At 45.0% G+C, this 23154-nt stretch overlaps 1 protein-coding gene across 2 annotated transcripts in view; it reads left to right on the top strand.

Annotated features, from left to right (window-relative positions):
- Positions 1-2: 2 nt before the first annotated feature.
- ZFYVE19 (zinc finger FYVE-type containing 19) overlaps positions 3-23154 on the top strand; it is a 29254-nt gene continuing 6102 nt past the window's right edge. The window contains exons 1-7 of one of the 2 annotated variants that reach the window (XM_073566691.1): positions 6-175; positions 1488-1609; positions 2686-2742; positions 7690-7850; positions 12264-12409; positions 12896-13004; positions 15462-15680. In XM_073566691.1, coding sequence (XP_073422792.1) covers positions 122-175; positions 1488-1609; positions 2686-2742; positions 7690-7850; positions 12264-12409; positions 12896-13004; positions 15462-15680 — 868 coding nt within the window. In that variant the 5' untranslated portion in view covers positions 6-121. Of the gene's footprint in view, positions 176-1487; positions 1610-2685; positions 2743-7689; positions 7851-12263; positions 12410-12895; positions 13005-15461; positions 15681-23154 lie in introns of both variants that reach the window. The other variant, XM_073566692.1, reaches the window with a different exon arrangement.

The raw sequence follows: 23154 nt of genomic DNA, 5'->3' as shown, positions 1-23154 counted from the left end.
TGACTACTTTTCCCAGAGTTCTCTGTTGCAATGGGAGAAATAGAGCATTTCCTGAAAGTTGTGAGATTTGGGATGAGAGGGGCAGTAATGTGCAGGGGTGGTGAGTGTGCCTGCATCTGACATGGACGGGAGGTGCTTTTCTTGTGCTTCCAAATTCTCCATATTTAAGAAAGAGGTAAGTGTCAATGTGATTATAGACGTATGTGTAGATAATTATTAAAGGGATCCTCTAGGAAAATCTGTATTTAAAGGGGTTTATGGGAGATTCAAAAAACAAAATCATAACTCCCCTTTAAAATCCCTATTGGTCTATGTGTAATGGAGCCGCGGGATGACATCATGTAAGTCATGCTGAGGCCAGTGATTGGCTGCAGCGGTCAGGTGAAAGTCTGTGGGGAGTAATTCAAGCCCATCCAGGAGCATTGGTGCCATAGCGGTGAATGTAAAACGTGACTTAGTGATTTTTCATATTTTATTATATTATGGTCTGTTTTTTTAGTATTTTTTTTGTGTACTTGCACCTTATTCAATGGTGAAAGGAACATTTAAAGGGGCTGTCCAGTGAAGATACATCAGCAGCAATCCACAGCGGAGGTGACAACGTATTGATCACTGGGGATCCGACCGCTGGGACCTACACTGATCGGCAGCCCCATAGGGAATGAAGCGGTGGTTGAGCATGCTCACTGCTGCTCCTCTGGGATGAAAGTTCCCTGTTCTGCCAATCGGTGCACATGTGAGACCCCCGCCGATCACTGGACAACCCCTTTAATTTTTAGAGCACACTTTCCCAATTTTGCAGTCTGTCTATAGCTTAATCTGTGTGAACACGTCCCTTTGTACAGTTGATGCATCGCTTTTCCTGCACTGATCGGGGTCCAAGTCTGTAGTGTTTTTGCAGAAATTGGAGAGTTTCTGCTCCAAATCCTTGAAAAAGAGCGTCTGGGATAGGGCAGCTGAGCCCTCCTTGTAGCCCCTTCTGGCACTTTAGCAAAACCACAGATACATATAAAGCAACCTATTTTGTATTGGAAAAGTGAAAACACAAAATCGACATTTGTAATTTTTTTTTTACCTAAAAAGCACGTATCTGGGGCTAAAATTCATTTTTTCAATATAGTTTGATTATTCATTTTGCTCAGTTTTCCTTCTATCGCTTTTGTGTGTTACTGTTTATTGCTGGCGGTAGAATGAGTTAACTGAGAATCTGTCAGTGAGCTTGCTATGAAGTCTGACAGGGAGTTTCTAACTTTTTCTCATCTTGTCTCAGCTGTTTTATGACCACATCAAAGTAAAATGTGCCTTTAAAAGTCAAATGGTGCAACATTTTTAATGAAACCTAATTGCCAAAATGATTTTCATCCCCAAATACAAGCGTTTAAGTAATAATAATAAAAGAAAGTCTCCTTGTATGATTATTGGGTGATAATGATTAAAGGCAGTAATGTGATCGTAATGATGGGTTATTTTTTTTCTTTCCTTCCAAGTGTGGCTGTAAGTCCTGCCGACATTCGTTCTGTGCGGGATGCCTGGCATTCACAGCAATCTTACCTGCATATGGCAACAGCAAGCAGAAAGTCTGCAAGAAATGCCACGACACTATAAGCAGGTGTGTGTGCAGTGTGACCGAGAATTGCCGTTTATGTAGCATGTAACAGCTGCAGGCTTATGCTGTGGATTACCTGGAGCCGACAGCACAGGGGCTGTGTGAACGGTTAGTTTGCTAATGCTGTATCGTGTGACCTCTTTGCTTTTCTGTGTCTGTTCCCACCTTAGAAATCCACTGTGATGTGACAATGCAGATAATAATTTGCTGAATGTCCCATGTAAAAAAAAAAAAAAAAGTGAATTCTCCCACAATGTGCTGATGGTTCTGCTGCAGCACACTAACATGGAATCTGTGTTCCCAAATCTCACCCATAAACCCCCCCCCCCCCCCAGAATTCTGAGCTTTGCTGCAGCAGGAGCCTCCCCCCAGTGCTCTAAGAGACCTAAATGTTAAGCTCCACCTCCTCTGTTATTTGCGCTGGTTGTTATTTTTTTAGAAACGTGTCAGCTAACATTGATATGGATGATGATTTGGATCCAATCCAGGTCCTGTCATTCACAAGGTCCTAGAGACGCAGTCAGTGATAGTTAAGCCGCCCTATAGAATGCAGGGGAATGCTGGGCTGTCGGTATTGCGTTTCAGCCCAGCCGACCAATCAGTGGTAGGTTCGTGCTGGGTTGTCATTATTGTGACTGGCAGCGCACCAGCCCGTTTAGGTCAGGGATCCATCCAGGTGTTTCCTGTTCTGAATGATTGCCTGGCTATTTAGTTAGCTGACAATGGTTAGATCCTTGCCAGTCATAGCTTTAGCTCGGTGGTGAGTCTGCCTTGTTCTCTAGTGCTTTGCTATTCTGATCTTTTGCTGCTGGACCTTGGATCTTGCCTTTGATCATCCGTTTGCCTAGCCCCTTTTGTTTGAATCCCCTACCTCCCTGGAATTCTGACCTCGGACTGTGACCTGTTTAGTCCATCGCCTTGCCCCTCTGTTTATGACAAACTCTCTTGGTATTTGACCCCGGACTCCTTGACTCCCCTGCCTCACGGCTTGTCTGTGAGAAATTACATTTACAAGCGTCACAAAGTCATAGAAGTATTGCTGTTGGAATGTCCCACTCACCAACTGTTATGTTTTATAGTGCAGTGGCACCAAGGAACGATGCATCAAAGTGGTCCCCACCAGAGAATTACAAGAAGTAAGTTAGACATTTTCTTTTTTCGTAGCATCAGACCTTTAAACTGAAATAGTGTAAATGGGTTGTCCATGCTAAAAGCTCATAATGGTGTAAAATAAGCCGACTCTCTGCCGCTCTCCTTTCTTTTTTTTTTTTTTTTTTTCCATGAGAATTTGATATTGGTGGCTCGTCTCTCCAATGCAGCCTGCATTCTGATTTTTTTTTTTTTTTTTTCTTTTTCACTATTGTGATGCTGGTCTCATACAGGAGAAAATCTGCAATGCTGCAGGTGATTCCCCCCCCCCGGTCTGGAAAAATTTTTCTTCAAATATTGTATCATTCATATTTTTGTTTCAAAACTGCATACATGCTAAGATTTTAGCTTTTTAAAAATAGGAATTAGACCTACCGGTAATGATGTTTCCAGGAGTCCATCCTGACAGCACCATGGAGGACGTCCTTCTCCTCCTTACAGGGACAGGAAAACACACGAGAGGTTAAAAGCGTGGATAATGCAAATAACACTTTAATGGCAAAATCATATTACAGCATATGACATAACATGAACAGGGAGGGAACTGCCCGTGCTGTCAGGATGGACTCCTGGAAACCTCATTACCGCTAGGTCTAATACCTATTTTCCAGGACGTCCACCTGACAGCACCATAGAGAGTACCAAAGCACCTCCTCAGGGTGGGATTACTGCCTGGAGAACATTTCTCCCAAATGCAATCTGTTGACCAGATAGCACATCAAGCTTGTAGTGCTTGCAGAATGTCAAGTCTGGCCCAGGTTGCTGCTCTACAGATTTGATCCACCGAGGCGCCCACTCGCTTAGCCCAAGAGGCCGATACTGCCCTTGCAGAGTGGGCCTTTAGAGTATCTGGCGGATTGGCGCCTTCAGATTGGTAGGTGTTTGAGATTACTGTAGTAATCCATCTTGCTTTTTTTCCCATTGTTTTTACCCCCTAAAAGGATGAACAGGTTTGGGTCCATACGCCAACTATTGGTGGCCTCTAGGTAGTCTATAACAGCCCGTTTCACATCCAGCGAGTGGAGACTCTGTTCCTTCTCATTACGGGGGTTGTCACAAAAGGATGGTAACACTATCTCCTGGTTTAAATTTTGGCAAGAGGCTACCTTTGGAATAAATGCCGGTTCTAATCTCAGGATTATATGGTTTTCTCTGATTTGGAGATATGGGTCTCTGGTGGACAGGGCCTATTCTTTTAGCCGTAGTGAAGGCTACGAGAAAGGCAGTTTTCCGAGTGAGATTTGAGATGGACATCTCTTTACTGGGGACGTAGGGATTCCTACATAGAGATCTGAGGACCAAGCTAAGGTCCCAAGGCGGGGTGAGCTGCCTGATCGTAGGGCGTAGACATTGCGTGGCCCTTATGAATCTTGCTACCCAAGGATGAGAAGCTAAAGGGTAATCAAGGAAGGAGCTCAGGGTCGAAATCTGGACCTTTTAAAGTGCTGAGCTTAAGGTCTTTATTAAACCCCGACTGTAAGAAGTTTAGGACGCTAGGGAGGTCAGGGGTACCCGCCACGAAGTTGAACCTGCCACCCTCCAGACAGAACCTATTCCATATCTTCCGGTGTATTGCAGATGTAACCGGCTTCCTGCTGGCCTGTAGGGTAGATATGGCCTGATCTGATAAGCCCTTTGCCTTCAGGATGTCCCTTTCAGGATCCAAGCTGAGAGGTGAAGTCTTGCTGGATTCGGGTGGTGGATCGGGCCCTGGTGGATGACATCCTTCTTTAGAGGGAGCTCGACTGGGCTTTCCACTGCCATGGCCCCCAGTAGGGGAAACCAGCTTCTTCTCGGCCAGTATGGGACGACCATAATCACCTTCGTGCGGTCCTCGCGGATCTTCCGGAGTACCGCTGGAATGAGTGCCAATGGTGGGAACGCGTAAGAGAGGTGTTCTTCCCAGACCTGGTTCAGGGCATCTTTGCCTTCCGGGTGGTCCGCCAAGTTTAGGGAGTAGAATCTGGAGACCTTTGAGTTTTTTTCGGTTTGCGAATAGGTTTATTCTGGGGGTCCCCCAACGCTGACACAGTTGGTGGAATATCTCCTTGTTAAGCTCCCACCATGTCAGGCAGACCTGCTGTCTGCTTAGGTAGTCCACTACCACGTTCTGGGAACCCTCCAGGTGAATTGTGATTACTGAGAGGATTGTTCCCTCTGCCCAGGGAATATTCTCTCCGCTAGGCCTTGGAGCGGTCGATGTCTGTCTGGGACCTCCCTGGTGCTTCAGGAAAGAAACCGCTGTTACGTTTTCGGACAATATTCGGACATGTTGATTCTTCAGGATAGTCCGGTTTCGCCTTAGGGTTTCCCAGACCGCATAAAGTTCCCTGAAGTTGGAGGATTTGTTCCTGATGTCTTCTGGCCATCTTCCTTGAAAGATCTTCCCTTCTACGTGGGCTCCCCATCCCCATGTGCTGGCGTCTGTGGTGACTACCACGTATGGAGAGGTGGTCCGTAGTAGGCCCACCTGCAGGTTTTTGGGCTGTGTCCACCACCGCAGTGATCTCTTCACCAGCCCTGGCAATTTTATGGGTTTGTCGAGTGAAGACTGATGCCAGTCCCATATTGCGAGGATCTCCTTTTGTAAGAGTCTCGAATGTAACTGAGCGCATCTGACCCACAGAATGTATGCCGTCATTAGGCCCAGGACCTTCATTGTCTCTCTTATGGAGGCGTGGTGCTTCAGGAGGTCTTTGACTTTCTCTTGAATTGTCTCCTGCTTTTCCTTTGGTAGCAGGGATATCCTGTCTCCTGAGTCTAGGAGAACTCCAAGGAAGACCTTCCTGCTCTCTGGTATCAGGTCTGACTTCTGCCAGTTGATAACCCAGCCGAGGAACTCCATTACTGTGACTGTTCGGTTTCTGTCTCGAATGAGCGCTTCTTTGGATCCTGCCACCAGGAGGAAATCGTCTAAGTTTGGTAAAATCACGATTCCTTGGCTTCTCAGGTAGGCCACTACCTCCGCTACCAGCTTTGTGAAGATTCGAGGGGCCGACGCCAGTCCGAATGGGAGGCATTGGAACTGGAAGTGGCAGGATTGGGTCGGTAGTCTGATTGCGAACCTTAGCAGTCTCTGGGATGAGGGATGGATCGGGACCTGATAGTAAGCACTCTTCAGGTCCAGGGTGCACTTGACAGTGTCCCGGTCTATTAGATGTATTGCTGACCAAATTGATTCCATCTGGAACCTTGTGTACCTGACCCAGGCACTTAAAGGTTTTAAATTTATAATAGTTCTGGCCTCGCAGGATGGATTTGCAATGGAGAACAGGGAAGAGTAGTGTCCCTTGCCCATCTCTGTCAGAGGAACTGGTACTATAACCGCCTAGCTGACCATGTCTTGTAGGTCTGTCCACATGGCGGATTCTGACGGGACTACGATGGGGAAATATATCTGTTGGGGGGAGTGGAGCAAACCACTATGCTGTAACCCTCTGCAATGGTTCTCAGGATCCACTGGTTGTGGGTAACTTGGGCCCACTTTTTTGCGAAGTGGCGAAGTCTGCCCCCGATACCTATGGCGTCATTGCCTCCTAGATCTGGAGGTTGACGCGAAAAGGGAGCCCTTGTTTCTCCCACCCTGGCTGTGGGAGCTCCTGTAGGAGCCTCTGTTGGACCTGCCCTGGCTTCGGGCTGTCTCCTAGAGAAGAATCCTCTCCGAAAGGACTGGGGCCGTTTTGGTTTTTCCTCTGGAAAAACTTTTGTTTTTGTTGGAAACTAGCTCTAGGATGGTATCTAGGGCTGGCCCGAACACCCTTAGGCCCGAGAAGGGGATGGAGCATAGTTTGGCCTTTGAAGCGTTATACCCCAACCAGGATTTAAGCCAGACTGCTTTCCGTGCTGCATTAGACAGGGAGCTGTTCTTAGCCGCGAATCTTACTGATTCGGCCGACGTGTCTGATAGGAACGCCGTGGCCGACTTCATGAGGGGAAGAGATGCTAGGATCTCGGATCTAGGGGTCTTGTTGGTCAGATGTTCCTTCAACTGCCCCATCCACAGGAACATAGATCTGGCCACTGAGGTGGCTGCTATGTTAGCTCTAATAAGAGCTGCAGAAGTCTCCCATGTTCTTTTTAAGAGAATGTCCACCTTTCTGTCCATTGGGTCACGGAGGCTTGATGAGTCTTCAAACGGAATGGCGGTCTTCTTGGTGACCTTGGCTACAGGAACATCGATTTTTCGGGACCTCTTCTCATAATCGTGTTTCCTCAGGATCGAAAGGCAGTCGACCCTTAAAATCCCGGGACAGTACAAGTCTACGTTCCGCATCTTTCCATTCATTTAGGACCATCGCTTTGATATGTTCGCTTATAGGGAACACTGTCTGTCTCTGAGATGTGAGTCCCCCGAACATCAGGTCCTGTCTAGATTGTGGCTTGGGAACTTCCTCGATTTGCATAGTGTTCCTCACAGCCTAGACCAACTCGTCTGTGTCCTCTGACATAAACAGATATTTTCTGCCCCGATCCTGGCTGTCTGCTGGGATCTCTCCTGCCTCCTCTGGATCAGAGTCCCGGAAGTCGGAACCGTCTATGGAGCTTGGTTTGGACTCTGGTTCTGCCTCCCACCTTGGTCGCTTGCGGCTCGGCCCTGGGCTGGGGGGCTGCTGCCGTGAGAGGCTGGACATGGAGGCCTGGACTTCCTCACGTATCAGGGATCTCATCTCTGAGAGGAGGGGTGACTGCTCATCTCTTATGACCCTCGATGTACAGGGTCCACAAAGGGTGTCTGGCAGCTTTACGTGGCATACCAGGCATTGACCGATTTTGCTGAGGCCCTGGCGGGGTCTTTAGTCATGGTCGGTGGGGCTGCTGGGTTCCCTTATCCTAGTGGTGTAGGATAGGGGTAGTCAGGTCAGTCTTTTTTTTTTTTTTTTTCTCCTTCCTTTTCTGTTATATATGTTGTCGATTAAAAACTGTCTTTATTTCAGGAGGATAGCAGCCTTGGAAGCCAAGCAAAGTCAGCAAAAAGACACGCAAAGAGGTGAAGGGGCCTTACATGCTGGAAACAATACCAGGTATCAGGGTTTGTCACCAGAAGACCAAGCGATTACGGAAAGACTGGCAAAACTCAAACAGGACACTAAACCTAGTGAGTAGGCTTACATACTTAAATCTAATTATTTGTAAGTGCTATGTTAACAAAATGACATATTTTGACAAAATCAATGAGTAAAATCTGCATAATTAACTCTTTCACTTCTAGGACACAGGTTTGACAGTCCTTCAGTTTTAAGATCCATGTTACATACAGTACTTATTTTGTCTTATCTGAAAAAGTAGAAACTAGGCAGATATTCAAGGGGCCTAAAAGGAAAACGCAATTTGTTACCCATAGCAACCAATCACAGTTCTGCTTTCATTTTCCCACAGCAGTTTATGAAATGAAAGCTTCGCTGTGATTAGATGCTATGGGTAACCAAGACACTTTTTGATAAATGAGGCCCTAACTGTATAAGCCACCCAGCACTTTATAATCATGGGTGCCTTCATGCAATTTTGCATTGAAGCTTACTGCTTTAATTAAAAGCAAAAAATGCATAGAAAAGTTGTCTGAAAGTCAGAGTATCCTGACCTATATATATGAGGTGCAAGGAATGGGCCAGAGTTTCCATGCATAAATAGTCACGTATTTACCAGAAGAGAAGGCATAAAAATCTCTGACATAGGTGCCAAATAAAGAGTTAATGTATCGAAATGCAGGATTATTAGTTTCTCAATTGTTTGTCTTTATACTGTTTTCATACTAAAAAAAGAATAATGCAGCCCTACATCCCTATAAAAAAATACGTCCCCTACCTCCGTATAAAAAAAAAAATACACCCCCTACCTCTGTATAAAAAAAAAAAATTCACCCCCTACCTCCCAATAAAAAAATTCACCCCCTACCTATTAAAAAAAAAAAAAAAAAAATACGAGTTCCGGCTCCAGCATGGCTGCAGCGGGGTGAGGGAGCTCCGTGCTCCAGCTTGATAACGAGCGACTCAAATGGACCACTGGCGCGCACTACTCACAGGAGAGGTGACCGCTGACATCATTGTATACCGGGGGCACCGTGGACCGCTGGCTCCGAAGCACAGGCGGCGGGAGCAGAGCTGCGGGAGCACGTAAGAAGACAGGAGAGATCCCCAAGATGGCGGTGGCTGCAGCAGTGCCACAAAGCGGGAAGCACAAGAGCAAGGGAAACCCGGAGGCGCAGTTGAAAACAACCAGGTTAGAGCGGGGAAAGGCAGGGGGAACCTGCATAAGCCCCAAAGGAGACCGCAGGCCGGAATCACCAGGCGGGGGGGACCCTGTGACAGGGACGCTTATACAGGGAGACTGCTGGGAGCTGGCAAGTGAGGTGGCCTGATATCTCATGGGGGGGATATAAAAACCGCAGTGAAGGAGGCAGTAAAAGATGCCCTAGAAGAGATCCACAAAATATCAGCGCAGGCTGGAGCATCTGGAGCAAAGGGTGTCTGATATGGAGGATAGGACAATCCAACTTGAACAGGAGCTGGAGGCGTCCCTGAAACAGGGCACTTGGCTGAGGGACAAACTTGAGGACCTAGAAAATAGGTCCCGAAGAAATAACTTGCGGTTAGTGGGGCTGCCCGAATCTGTCACATATTAGCAACTCAATGACATTTTTGATCAAGAACTACCTAAAGCCCTAGGAGTACAAGACAAGTGCAAGGTGGAAAGCGTGCACAGGGTGGGCCCACCTCATGGGAGCTCGTCGAGAGACACTGGTCTGTGTGGAGCGGGACGCGACGACCAACGCACCCAGAAACCCCGTCAAGCTATTGCAAAATATTTGGAATTTAAGGATAAGGATAAAATTCTGCACCTTTTTAGAGCCAGGCGACAACCACTCATACTTCAGGGACATAAGGTTGTCATCTTTGAGGACTTTTCGCCATGAGTTACTAAAAAACGCAGGGCCTTCAGTGAGGTCTGCAGCCTCCGCTACAAGAAAGGCATTCAGTTCCAGCTATTTTACTCTGCTGTTCTCCAAACGAGACACACGGACGGCTTCTTTAAAATTTGGAGGGACTCCAGCGAAGCTACGAGGGAGTTCATGCCATCTTCCACGAGATCTCCCAATGGACACTGCGACGAGGAGAGAGAGAAAGTGAGGACAGCAACAGCTGGCCAGATCGCCTGAAGACATTAGAGTTCCATCATGAAGGCTTTTCTACAAGGTCAACTCCAAACAGAAGGGTCTCACTGACGTTGTTTGGTGATGCTATACTTTAATCGTCGTGTGATTGCTCGAAAGTGGAGAAGGTCTCGCGAACTTTTGAGAGTTGTCACAGCATGCTCATCCGGACACGTAGATATATGCTGATTGCAATCTATCCGTTTCCAATTTTTATGTCTTTTATGGTTCCAATGCTTTTTTTTTTTTTTTTTTTTTTTTGTAGCCGGTACTGTAACTTTGTCAAGTTGGTCGGAAGGTAGTGGAGGGCCATGATGGGGGGGAAAAAATGGAAGTACTAGTGATACACATGACGAGAGGGGGAGCGACAGATGGGGAAGGAGATGTTGAAAATGTTTCCCATGTTGGGGTATTCAGTTTGGGGACCAGTTGGGTTTGGCTTGATATGTGCTGTAGTACCTTAGATGCTTTCGTAAAGTTTTGGTTCACTTCTCACAACACATCTGAGGGCGGACTTTGGCTATCCCACCCAATACTTTATACACAGACATCGCTTGTTATTGAGACACATCACTATCATGAATGGCTAAGATCATAGCATGGAATGTTAAGGGTCTCAAGACCCCAGAAAAAAGGTCCTTGGTACTCGGGCATTTAAAAAGATTACGTGGTGACATAGTCCTGCTCTAGGAGACACCGAATGATGCACAGAGCCATATTGGGCTTCAATCTGCCGGTTACACAAACTCACAAGGAAAGGCGACAGGCTTGCCCAAAATGTGATACCTCCAGGACAGAGATGTTCCACGGTATATGGGAATGAGATCTCGTACATACTCAGTGGGAGGAGGTAAAAAACTGGGTGGGCGGTTTGATGAACATACACCTTCCACTAGACAAAATGTTATGGATTTTCCGTAAGAGCACTGATTTAAGGTTGACCAAGTCAAACACTCAGCTATTGCACACAGTTGCAATCTTGTGCAAAAGACTTATTTTAAGGCAATGGTTGGATGGGAACACACCGGGTCTCCGTCAGTTGCTGGTAGAACTAAAGCGGGTAATGACTCTAGAGAAAATAGAAGCAGAGAGCGACAAAGACACTAAGACGACAATTTTTCTCAAAATGGAAAGATTTTATTTTACAACAACTCTCCAGAGATGATATTCATGACCTGGTTTCACCCTTCCGGAACACATCCTGGTACAACCTAGAGGACCTGCAGGGCACGCTGGGAGGCTTGAGGTTAGGGGTAGATTCATGGCCATGAACCAGGGGAAAGTGGAGGGAGAACCATATCACGATGTGTAAAGTTCATTTATTCAGAAAGCATCACTTGAATAAATTAGAGGGAAGGGGGAAAGGGGTGGGAGTTACTGTTGTGATATTTGGCAATTTTTATAAGTGGTTCTGTAATGTCCATATTAAGCGGGTATATGTGACGCCACTTTTGAGATTTACCACTAATGTTTGACTTTTGTACTTTTATGTTTTTGAAAACTCAATAAAAAGGATTTATAAAAAAAAAAAAAAAAAAATACACCCCCTGCCACCCTATAAAAAATACACCCCCTACCCCTCCCTATTAAAAGAATAGAACACCCTACATTCCTTTCTTGTTAAAAAAAAAAAAAAAAAAAAAATCCAGCATCCAAAGGACTCCATAGAAGCACTTACTAGCCTTCTTTCCAATTTAAAAAAAACAGTTCAACTGGAATGTCACAAACCCCATGGCGGGAAAAATGGATAGACTGACGTGTTTCAGACTTTAATCATTGCATATGCATACCCGGACGGTCAAAAACGCGTATATCTATCCATTTTTCCCGCCATGGGGTTGTGACATTCCAGTTTTTTTTAAATTGGAAAATAGTGTACTAAGTGCTTCTATGGAGTCCTTTGGATGCTGGATTATTTTTTTCATTTTTTTTTTTTTTTACATGATTGCAATTTCCTGCAGCACTGCAGGCTTTCCGAGCACTGGACTTAAGAGCAGGTGAGCTGACTCTTTCCTTTGTTTTTTACTACATCCCTTTCCATCCCCAAAAGAACAACCCCTCCCCCCCCCCCACATCCCTTTTAATAAAAAAAAAAAAAGAAAAAAAAAATACAACTCTGCTATCCTTTTCGAATGGTAAAAGCCAGAAAGCATGGTAGCTGATTAGTGGGACATGGCTGAAACAGGTTGTGATCTTTTTTTCCTGTTTCTTCCTGCGATGCACACAATAATGCTTTCATCAGTAAATTTGCAGTTAGAATGAATAATTGCTGTGAAGTAAAATTTGAGGACAATTTTCAGACTAACAGTCATAGCACAGTTTGCCTACATATGACAGATATACTCTCTTCACATGTTATAGAAGCTGTCGCCTCCGTGGCTGAAATAGAGTCCAGGATGGAGGCTTTACGGAGGGAAACCCAAGCGCGTGCCCCTTCCTTACAAGAGATGGAGGATCGGCTGGCTGCGCTACAAGGGAGGACACTGCCTTCTACAGCAACCAAGCCGGTAGGAATGTTTTTCTGATATAGGACCATAATGTAGTTCATCTTATAGGTTATAGTTGTCTGAAAAATTTCTGAAAGAGCTGAAGATGATGCTTTTGTATCTCTGCCTCCTGAGTTCCTCTTAGTAGATCTGTGCTAAACATTAAATCAGTCAGTCAGCACTGTAGCGGGAGGACAGAAGAATTATCTTTCATTGTACGGTATATTTTATAAATCAGCTAAGATATCATAAATAGTCTACATTATAGGTTCATTAGAACCGTTTGTAAGGCCTGTGTAATAATCATCAGTAACTGTGATTGGAGTTTGTGTCTCCTTCCCTGCATGAGGAACCTGTTTGGGATATTCCACCAGAAGTTTTGGTGCCTCTGAGGGAAGCAGACAGTAGATGATTAAACGCTTTCAATTTTATTTAATTGCATTTATTTTTCATATGTTTAATGGGTTTTTTTTTTTTTTCTTATACCTTTTTTTTTCAATTTTGTAGCAACATCAACCACCTGATGTCAGAAGCCAGACGCAAAAAGTTGACGACCTGCTCAGCCAACTGAAAGATGAGGTAGCCATAGATCAAAATTGTGACCCGGATGCTCGAGGTACTTTCAAACAAAAGTACATGTTAAATTTACTCCGTGTCTGTATATACTGTGTGAATTTACAGTAGACTCCTACATGAAATGTTTAAAATGCTCTGAAATTCCTTCATATCCAGATTTGTATAATCCAGGAATGATGACAATCCTGCAGTTGTTCCTTGTACAGAACATCACATAGTGCAGTTTATTGCACAACGTGCCTGTCCCCTTCATGCTGCTTTCTCTGATGGAAGCCTAAGCCTTTGCCACCTCTATGGGGATGAACTGTTAAAGGTCCCCCCCCATATTTTCTTAAATGTTCGTATTTGGGGCTCAAAATAACTTTTGTAATTGGGTTCCATAAAAAATATGCACAGTTTTTTGCTTTTAGAGGCGCCTTTTGTTCTATACATTCAACTTTGATGTGATCTGTGCTCAAACTGGAGCAAGTTCAGAAAAGAGCGACCAGAATGGTGACCGGTCTGCAAACCCTGTCTTATGAGGAAAGGTTGCAGGATTTGGGAATGTTTAGTTTGCAAAAGAGAAGACTGAGAGGAGACTTAATAGCTGTCTACAAATATCTAAAGGGCTGTCACATTGTAGAAGGATCATCTTTATTCTCATCTGACTGGGATGATTTAGCGAATCCTGCTTTGAGCAGGGGGTTGGACCACATGGCCCAGGAGGTCCCTTCCAACCCTACGATTCTATGAAAATCATCAAATGAGAGGAGCTCTGAAAAAGACAAGGGGGAGTATCTGAATCAGCTCACTGACATTTTCTCAGTTAACTCATTCTGCAGCTAGCAACAAACAGTGCAGTACAGAGGCTATAGAAGGCTAATGTTGCAATATTTTTAATGAAACCCAATTGCAAAAAAACTTTTTTAGCCCAAAATACATGCATTTAAGTACATTTAAATAAATTATTCTCAAAAGTGGAAAACCCCTTTTAATACATTTTTTTCGGGTCCACAGCACATTCACTATTTACAAGTCTATTAAAGGGTCTCGCCGCTGTAAGGGAAAGCTGAACGAGCACAGCACTTATTAGTGAAGTCCACTTATTCCCCTGTTAATCACTACTTCTAACATATCTCTGAGACTTGTCAAAAAATATTTGAAATGATCGTGACTCTCTAACTTATGACATGCTTGGTGTCTAAAGGGGTATTCCCATCTCATGTTTGTGCATAGCCACATAATATGCCATAAATGTATAGAAGATTTGGATCCCACCAATGGGACCTGCTTCTACCACGAGGACAGGGTCTGATGACTGAAATATATTAAGAGGATAAAAATTTTTGTGAGTGCTTCTTTAAAGAGAACCTGACACTTTAAAAATGCAATCTACTCTGCATGTATCGTGATAAAGAGCAGAAGCAGCTGAGCGGATTGATATATAGTCCTGTAAGAAAAGGTTTAGAATAACCTGTGTCTTCATCACTTATACCTCTGTTCTTTCTGGGACTTTCTGTCCAGTGGCGGTACAATCTGTGACTGACAGCTATGTCTGTATAAGTGTACATATGGAGATAGCTGTCAATCACTAGTAGGACTGCCCATTGGACCTACAATTCCAGAAAGAGCAAAGTTTTAGATGGTGAAAACACAGGTTATACTGAATGTTTCTCCCAAAACTATATATCAATCTACTCCTCTCCCCTGGCTCTGTAACACGGTGCCTGCAGATTGGAATGCATTTTCATGGTGACCAGTTCCCTGAAAAGAGTAACTAAACTACATTTTTTATTTACTAAAGTCTCCTCGTGCAGGAAAGGGAATGACACAAACTTTGATCACAGTTACTGATGATTATTGGACAGCCCTGTCACATTTCTAATAAGCCTATAATGAAGAAGATGACTGAATATTTCGAAGCTCATTTAGACAATAAAAATAGAGGATAATGACTCTATTATCCTCCCAGTAGGCAGACCTAGTACTGGCTATATCTACCCATGTGATGTTCTACTGATGCAGAATAGGATTTACATATTATCAATTCTCCCGACATTGCAAAGTTATGAATTTTTGTAATATAATTCATTACCATATTTTGCTTCCTTATCTCCAAAGCACTTGCAGTTCTCTCTAAGTGTCCAATTTATGCTTCTTTAGACTATGCTTTTAACTGCTGCTCGGCAAAATCAGTACAGTATATTCACACTGGGTACAGAACTTTCCCTGTCGGAACCTATCTGTTCCTCACCCCTATGAACAGACTGTTTGAACATATTATACGTATCTTGCTGAGCAGCAGTTCAAAGCAGCCTCCAAAGGAGCATAAAGCCCATTACAAAAAATTGTTAATTTTGCAATGTCCGCAGGATATATGTTTAGTTACTTCTGAAACGTTTTACCATAAAGTGGTATTTGTTTTTTTTCACAATTTCTTCCATTTCTACTATTGATAATACTTATATATACAACAAAGTATTTTTTAGTTTTCTGCATTTTACAATGTTACTTCCAGGATCTCCTCCTCCATCCGTTAATGACTTGAGTAAAGCCAATCATGAGGATAATTGGACGAGCTTTAATATAGAATTAGATGCCACGCATCTGGAAAGGGAAAAAGACAAGATTTTGCGTGAAGCTGCAACAGAACTGCAAGATGAGAATACAAGGCAAGAGAAAATGTTGGCGATAGCAAAGAGGCTGGCGGCGTTACAAGGCAGAGATCCAGATAAAGGTACCAGCAAACACTTCTATAGATCGGCACATTTGTCAGATACCTGAGCAAAATTAGATATTATTAAAAAGATAGCATAAGCATCACTCACGTGTTAGGTCCCCCCCACCCCACTCTCCAGCGGCTTTTCTCCATTCACTTCTATGGACTGACCGTGTGCTTAGTCCCATCACTCTCATAGAAATATTGGACTGTTGGTTACGCATGCACACTACCGGATTTACCAACATAAAATGCATACATTATTATATAAATCTTAGACCGGATGAGGCTTGGGTAGTTACTTTGTTATTCCTTGTCAGAATGGCTGAATAATCTCTATATTAAAATGAGTTGTTTTAATCCAGCTTAAAGAGGACTTGTCACCTGTCAAAGAATTGAGATAAATACCTTGTAAAAATCTGTGAGCTCTCTTAATCTTGCCTCTTTTTCCGATTTGCGATGTCTTGCACTATCGCAGAGATATTCACATATGTTGTTTTTGGAGCGCAGTATGTGCAGTCTCTGCTATTCAGACCGGCTGGGCGATTCTTCAGAGTCTTTTCTGGGGGCGTGTGCTTTCACTCCTGCCTCATAGACACTTCGAATCACAGCTCAGCAGCCTCAGACACTGCTGAGCTGTGATTGGCATCATCTGGGAGGGAGGGATGAAAGCGCACAACCTCGGAGAAGACTCTGCAGAAAAGCTTGGTTGGTTTGCAAGCAGAAATTTCACATACTGCACCCCATAAGAAACAAATATTAATATCTCTGTAATGGAGTGACACAGCACAAAATTAAAAGTGGTTTCAAAATCAAGGGAGCTCAGGGATTTTTTACAACTTATTCCATTTAATTTCTTTTGAACAAGTGTCAAGTCCTCTAAGAGTGAGGGAACTCATGAATCAGAGTACTAAGTCTAGACCAGACCAGACATGTCAAACCCCCAGCTTGCACAGTGGGTACATTTGAGCCGCGATGCTAGGCGACCCCACTGCTTGGGCGGAACCCCTTCCCACCCAGCATCACACTTTCAACTGCATCGGCAGGAATCATAATGGCAACTCAGTTTTTCCTTATAGTGAACATGGTAAATGGAAAAACCCCAAAAAACTTTTTTTTTGCCATGTTGTCCTAATTGGAATTTTTGTTTCTAGTTTTCAGTAAACTATATGGTAAAATCAAATGGTGCCATTCAAAAGTACAACTCGTCCTGCAAAAAACAAGTCCCCATATGGCCATATTAGATTAACATATAAAAGTTATGGCTCTCGGAAGAACGGGAGGAAAAGCAAAAACTGAAAATAGCCATGGCGTGATGGGGTAATAAATATCAAGGATGGCCCACGGTTTTGTCCAAATTTTTAATTATGACCCACCTGCGTATTTGAGTTTGACATCCTTGGCTCTAGACCAACCCGTCTTTTGACTGACAGCTGCACTTTGTTCTGAGCAGTGTGAGATTTCAGCAGGGAAGAGGGACACTGAGGAGCTGTCAAATAGACTAGGTGGGTGGAGAGTAAAGTAAGTTTAAACTTTCAAATATGATTATACTGCCATTCTGACATGCACTGTCATAGTAAGCACACAGCCTCATCTGGTATAGGAGATATATTTAATAATGTGTGCAGATTCTATTGTGATTTATGTATTTGGCAGATTTGCCGCAGGGTTCAACATTGTCATTTTCTGGTACCGGCCATATTTGCTGATCCCCCTTGGTTTATAAAATGTACAAATACTTTTCTAAAGTCACTTTGTAAAGAAGGAAAAGAAGTGCCCTCAGAACACATTGAAGGCCCCTAGTTCCTGATGCACAAGGTATGCTTTACCTGCAAGTTGTGCATGTTATAACTGTCTCTGGACCCCACCTATGGCAGAACAGGGTCCCGTTGTCGATTTTAGGAATCCCCCTTGAGCAGTGCTTGTTCTGGAGGAAGAATACTTTTTCGCAGCTTTCCACTCTAGTAAATGTATCCACCACTGTTTCTTCCATCTCCGTTGCCAGTTGCTATATCAGAGGAGGTGGATCTCTAATTACGGTGACAGCTTGTTTGCAGAGGATGGAAAGGGACTCTCAAGTTTCATGGAGGTTCTCAAGTTCTTCAGTGTATAGAAGACTTTGCTAATACTTCCTTGGAACGATGCATCAGAACAACGAGCTGTCACAGAGTTCAATAAAAAAAATTTTTTTTATTCCAATTCCATAAAGCGCTAATATATACACCGTTCCTTTCGGTAATGATCATCAGATGTCTGCAGACACTATATGGGACCCAGCAGTCCGGTGTCTTTACCTTCTCATTCTCACAGCCTTCAAGGGGACTTGTCACCAAATCAAAAATCAGCAATTTTTGCACTTATTTTATTTCAACTGATCCCGAGTTTTCACTTTTTTTTTTTTTTCTTACTCCATCATATGGTTCCAGAGAGATGGGACTTTTTTTTTTTTTTTTGTGTGTGACTTTTTATGATCTTTACCAAGGGGGCGTTGCTTATTACAGGATTCCTCAGGGGAGTGTTTAGGGTGCTTTCATAATTACCCCATGAGCCACACCTCCTCGTAAAGACCAGAAATAGGCCCATATCTGTGGAAAGACTTAATAGTCAGGAGTGAGTATAAAACAAAAGCCAAAATGGCCACTTTTGTCCTAGTGACCGATACTTTTTAAAGAGGTATTCCAGTTCCAAGTAAAATGATAATGCTGTGAAAAGCAATACCATTTCAAATATACTTTCAAATGTGGTTTTCTGGTCATGTGATTGGTATATGGTGCTGGACTACTACAGATCTGGGAAACTGTGTAATTAATGAGGTATTCCCATCTCCAAGATCCTATCCCAATATGTAGTAGTAGTGGTGGTAGTAGTGGTGGTAGTAGTGGTGGTAGTAGTGGTGGTAGTAGTGGTGGTAGTAGTGGTGGTAGTAGTGGTGGTAGTAGTGGTGGTAGTAGTGGTGGTAGTAGTGGTGGTAGTAGTGGTGGTAGTAGTGGTGGTAGTAGTGGTGGTAGTAGTGGTGGTAGTAGTGGTGGTAGTAGTGGTGGTAGTAGTGGTGGTAGTAGTGGTGGTAGTAGTGGTGGTAGTAGTGGTGGTAGTAGTGGTGGTAGTAGTGGTGGTAGTAGTGGTGGTAGTAGTGGTGGTAGTAGTGGTGGTAGTAGTGGTGGTGGTAGTAGTGGTGGTGGTAGTAGTGGTGGTAGTAGTGGTGGTAGTAGTGGTGGTAGTAGTAGTAGTGGTAGTAGTAGTAGTAGTAGTAGTAGTAGTAGTAGTAGTAGTAGTAGTAGTAGTAGTAGTAGTAGTAGTAGTAGTAGTAGTAGTAGTAGTAGTAGTAGTAGTAGTAGTAGTAGTAGTAGTAGTAGTAGTATCCCTCCAACAGAAAAGGACAACTGCCTTTTCGTTCCTTTTGACCTTTCTCTTCTTCAGGAGCCTCCTCCCAGCAGGACCGTTCTTCCACCCCAAGGAAAAGAAGGAAACCATCCTTCAAACCAGCTCCTCACTGGAGGCCAAAGAGCCGCTTCTCCAAGCCCTCTGGGTCCCGCAATCACAGGTTCTCCTCTAAGTGACGAGTCACCCCCACCTGGAAGTCTTTCCAGGATGAAAGGCCGGCTTCTTCTCTTCAGGGATGCATGGTTGTCAGTAATCGACGACGCCTGGGTCAGAGAGATCGTTACGTCCAGCTGCGAGATCGACTTTTCTTTCCCCCCACTCTTCTTTTTGTCTTGCCCACCAAAACAGCCGCCACAAGCTCCAGGGGTTCTCCAGTCAGTCTCTTCCCTTCTAAACACAGGAGTAATCGTACCCGTTCCTTGGAACGAGCGGTTTTCAGGGTTCTACTCCAACCTTTTTGTAGTCCCGAAAAAAGACTGTTCGCTCCGCCCGATCTTGGACCTCAAACAGTTCGGATCTGCCACTTCAGGATGGAGTCCTTACGCTCTGGGATCGCCTTCATGGAACCAGGAGAATGTCTTTGTTCTGTAGACATTCAGGATGCTTATCTTCACGTTCCTGTTTGTGTACAGCATCAGAGATTCCTTCGGTTTGCGATCCAGGAGGATCATTATCAGTTCACGGCCCTTCCTTTTGGCCTGGCGTTTTCACCCAGGGTCTTCACGAAGATTATGGAAGCTGTCATGGCCTTCCTTCACTTCAAGGGGATTCTCATAATCCCTTACCTGGACGATCTACTGATCAAAGGGCCATACCGCCGAGACTGCGATCAGAGTCTTCAGGTCACTCTGGACACTCTGGTGCTTCTCGGCTGGATAGTCAACAGGGAGAAATCCTCCTTGATCCCAACTGAGCGCATGGTGTCCCTGGGCATGGAGTTTGACACGACACGGGCTTTAGATCCCTGAAGCGTCCAGTCCCTCTCCCCCCTTCGGTCCTGCATGAGAGTCCTGGGGAAGATGATTGCCTCCATGGAGGCTGTGCCCTTCGCCCACTTCCACACCCATCCTCTTCAGCTGACCTTCCTGTCAGCCTGGGAAAAGAGAACGGCCTCCCTAGACTGACCTGTGCTTCTGACTCTCAATGTGAGGCAGTCCCTGACCTGGTGGACACTATCCACCTCAGTCCTGCGGGAGAGGTCCTTTCTTCCTCTTCGGTGGCAGGTCATCACCACAGACACTAGTCCCCTCGGGTGGGGAACGGTTTTCCTTCAGCACACAGCGCAGGGTCGCTGGAACACTCAGGAAGCCCTCCTCCCCATCAATCTTCTGGAGATCAGGACAGTCTTCCTTGCCCTTCTCCGCTGGCAGTCTCTCCTAGCAGGCAACAAATATGAACCTAGCACTCAACTTAAAGGTATTTGTAAGGCGGTTTATTGTAGTACACGAAAAGACGTTTCGGTCAATGTGACCTTCTTCAGTTACGTGTGGTATATAGATTGTGTAGAGCTTATAGGCATCTATCAGGACGATGATGCTTTAGGCATTGAGGAGAATGATCTCTCTAAGGTAATGAGCTTGTCAGTATATAGGAGAGGGGCAAACGTGCCTCCAGATGCGGTGTCCACCGTCTCCTCAATGCCTAAAGCATCATCGTCCTTTCTGATAGATGCCTATAAGCTCTACACAATCTATATACCACACGTAACTGAAGAAGGTCACATTGACCGAAACGTCTTTTTTCGTGTACTACAATAAACCGCCTTACAAATACCTTTAAGTTGAGTGCTAAGTTCATATTTGTTGCTTTAACGGTTTGGGAACCTAACCTTAGCACCATCTTGAGTTGTGCTCACGGTGTTCTTTCTCCTAGCAGGCAGGCCGGTTCGCATTCAATCGGACAACGCCACGGCCGTGGCTTACATAATCTACCATGGTAGGACACGCAGCAAACAAATCATGGCAGAGGTGACAAGAATTCTGCGATGGGCGGAACGTCACATCCCCGCCATTTCAGCCATTCACGTTCCGGTGGTAGAAAATTGGTCAGCCGATTTCCTGAGTCGGCAGGGCCTCGCATCAGGCGAGTGGTCTCTCAATCCCGCAGTCTTCAACCAAATATGTCAAAGATGGGGCACTCTGGATGACGACCTCATTGCGTCTCGGATGAACCACAAGGATCCTCTTCTCGTAGCAAGATCACGGGATCCGCTGGCCATCGGTTGCGACACCTTAGTAACCCCGTGGTCCCAGTTTCAGCTGTCTTATCTTTTTCCGCCTCTCCCCTTGATTCCGAGGATCATAAAAAAGATAAAGGCAGAAGGGATTTCCAAGATCCTGATGGCTCCAGACTGGCCGAGACAACCTTGGTATGCTTAGCTAGTAAACATACTTTGGGTTGTTCCCTGGAGGCTTCCAGACCGTCCAGATCTTCTCTCACAAGGCCCGCTTTTCCACCAGAGATTTCAGTCTGAGTTTACCGGCATGGCCGTTGAAGCCGCAGTTCTGAAGGAGGCTGGTTTTTCTCACCAGGTCATTCAGACCATGATTAGGGTGAGAAAACCAGCATCCTCGCGCATTTAGCACAGGTATTGGAAGGCTTTCTTCTGCTGGTGCGAGGAGAACAACTTGTTTCCAATGACTTTTTTTCCCTTCCTTCTATCCTGGGCTTTCTTCAAGCAGGTCTCGACTCAGGTCTATCCCTCAGTACCCTTAAAGGTCAGGTTTCCGCTCTATCTTTTTCCAGAGGGATCTGGCTTCCCTTTCTCAAGTGAAGACCATTCTTCAGGGTGTTGCCCATCTGGCACCACCTTACCATCCTCCGATAGATTCATGGGATCTTAATCTCGTTCTCGGTGCCCTCCAACATGCGCCCTTCGAACCCATTCAGGATATTTTCTTTTCTGTCATGGAAGGTGGCCTTCCTAATTGCCATTACGTCTGTTAGGAGAGTATCCGAGTTAGCAGCATTATCCTGTCGTTCCCCCATTCCTGATTCTACATCAGGACAAGGTAGTTCTCAGACCCGTTCCTTCCTTTCTTCCCAAGGTGGTCTCTTCTTTTCACATCAATGAGGACATTGTCCTTCACTCTTTATGTCCTTCCCCGGTTCATTCCCTGGAGAAGTCCCTCCACAAGCTGGATTTGGACAGAGCCATTCGAGTCGATCTTTCTAGGACTGCTTCCTTTCATCAATCCTATTCCCTGTTGGTCACCTCTGAAGGTCGTCAAGAGGATCCCAGCTTCTATATCCACTATCGCCCGTTGAATTAGTTCGGCGATACTGGAGGCTTACTGCGTTCAGGACAAACAGCCTCCTTCGGGAGTGAGGGCTCACTCCACCTGGGCCATGGGGGCTTCCTGGGCTGTTCGTCACCGGTTTCGGCCTTACAAATTTGCAAGGCCGTGACCTGGTCGTCCTTGCACACCTTTGGAAGGTTTTACGGGGTTCATACCCATGTCTCGTCTGATGCAGGCTTGGGAAAGAAAGTACTGCAGGCGCGGTTGCGCACCGGCCGACCTAAGTCCATTTTCTTGGCGTTCTTTCTGTTCCCACCCTTGAGACTGCTTTTGGACATCCCTTGGTTATCTGTGTCCCCTAATGAAGCGATAAAGAAAGAGGGATTTTTGGTACTCACCGTAAAATCTTTCTTGGAGCCTTCATTGGGGGACACAGCACCCTCCCTAATTGTTCGTACCGTTTTTTGGGCCTATGTGCCTTGTTGTTGGGTTGATACAAATGTTGAGTTCCTGTTGCTTCTCCTACTGCTTTTACACCAACTGAGGTACTTGGTGCCTGTAGGTGGGTGTATACTGCTGGGGAGAAGCGATTTTTTTTTTTTTTTTTTTTTTTTTTTTTTCCCAGTGTCAGGCTCCTAGCAACAGCAGCATACACCCATGGTTACCTGTGTCCCCCCAATGAAGGCTTCAAGAAAGACCTTTTATGGTGAGTACCAAAAATCCCTCTTTTCTGTCATAGGTAACTCCCTCTCTCCGGACTATAAGACGCACACACTTTTTAGCAAGGTTTTTTCTTGCTGAAAAGTGCATGCTATGGTCCAAAAAACATGGTATGTTCTATAAAGGAAGAACCTGACTCCACCCTTTAGTGT

This window comes from Dendrobates tinctorius, unplaced genomic scaffold (genome assembly GCF_039654945.1).
Source record: "Dendrobates tinctorius isolate UK_male_01 unplaced genomic scaffold, ASM3965494v1 ptg000019l, whole genome shotgun sequence".
NCBI lineage: Eukaryota > Metazoa > Chordata > Amphibia > Anura > Dendrobatidae > Dendrobates > Dendrobates tinctorius.
This window is presented reverse-complemented; position numbering and strand designations above follow the sequence as displayed.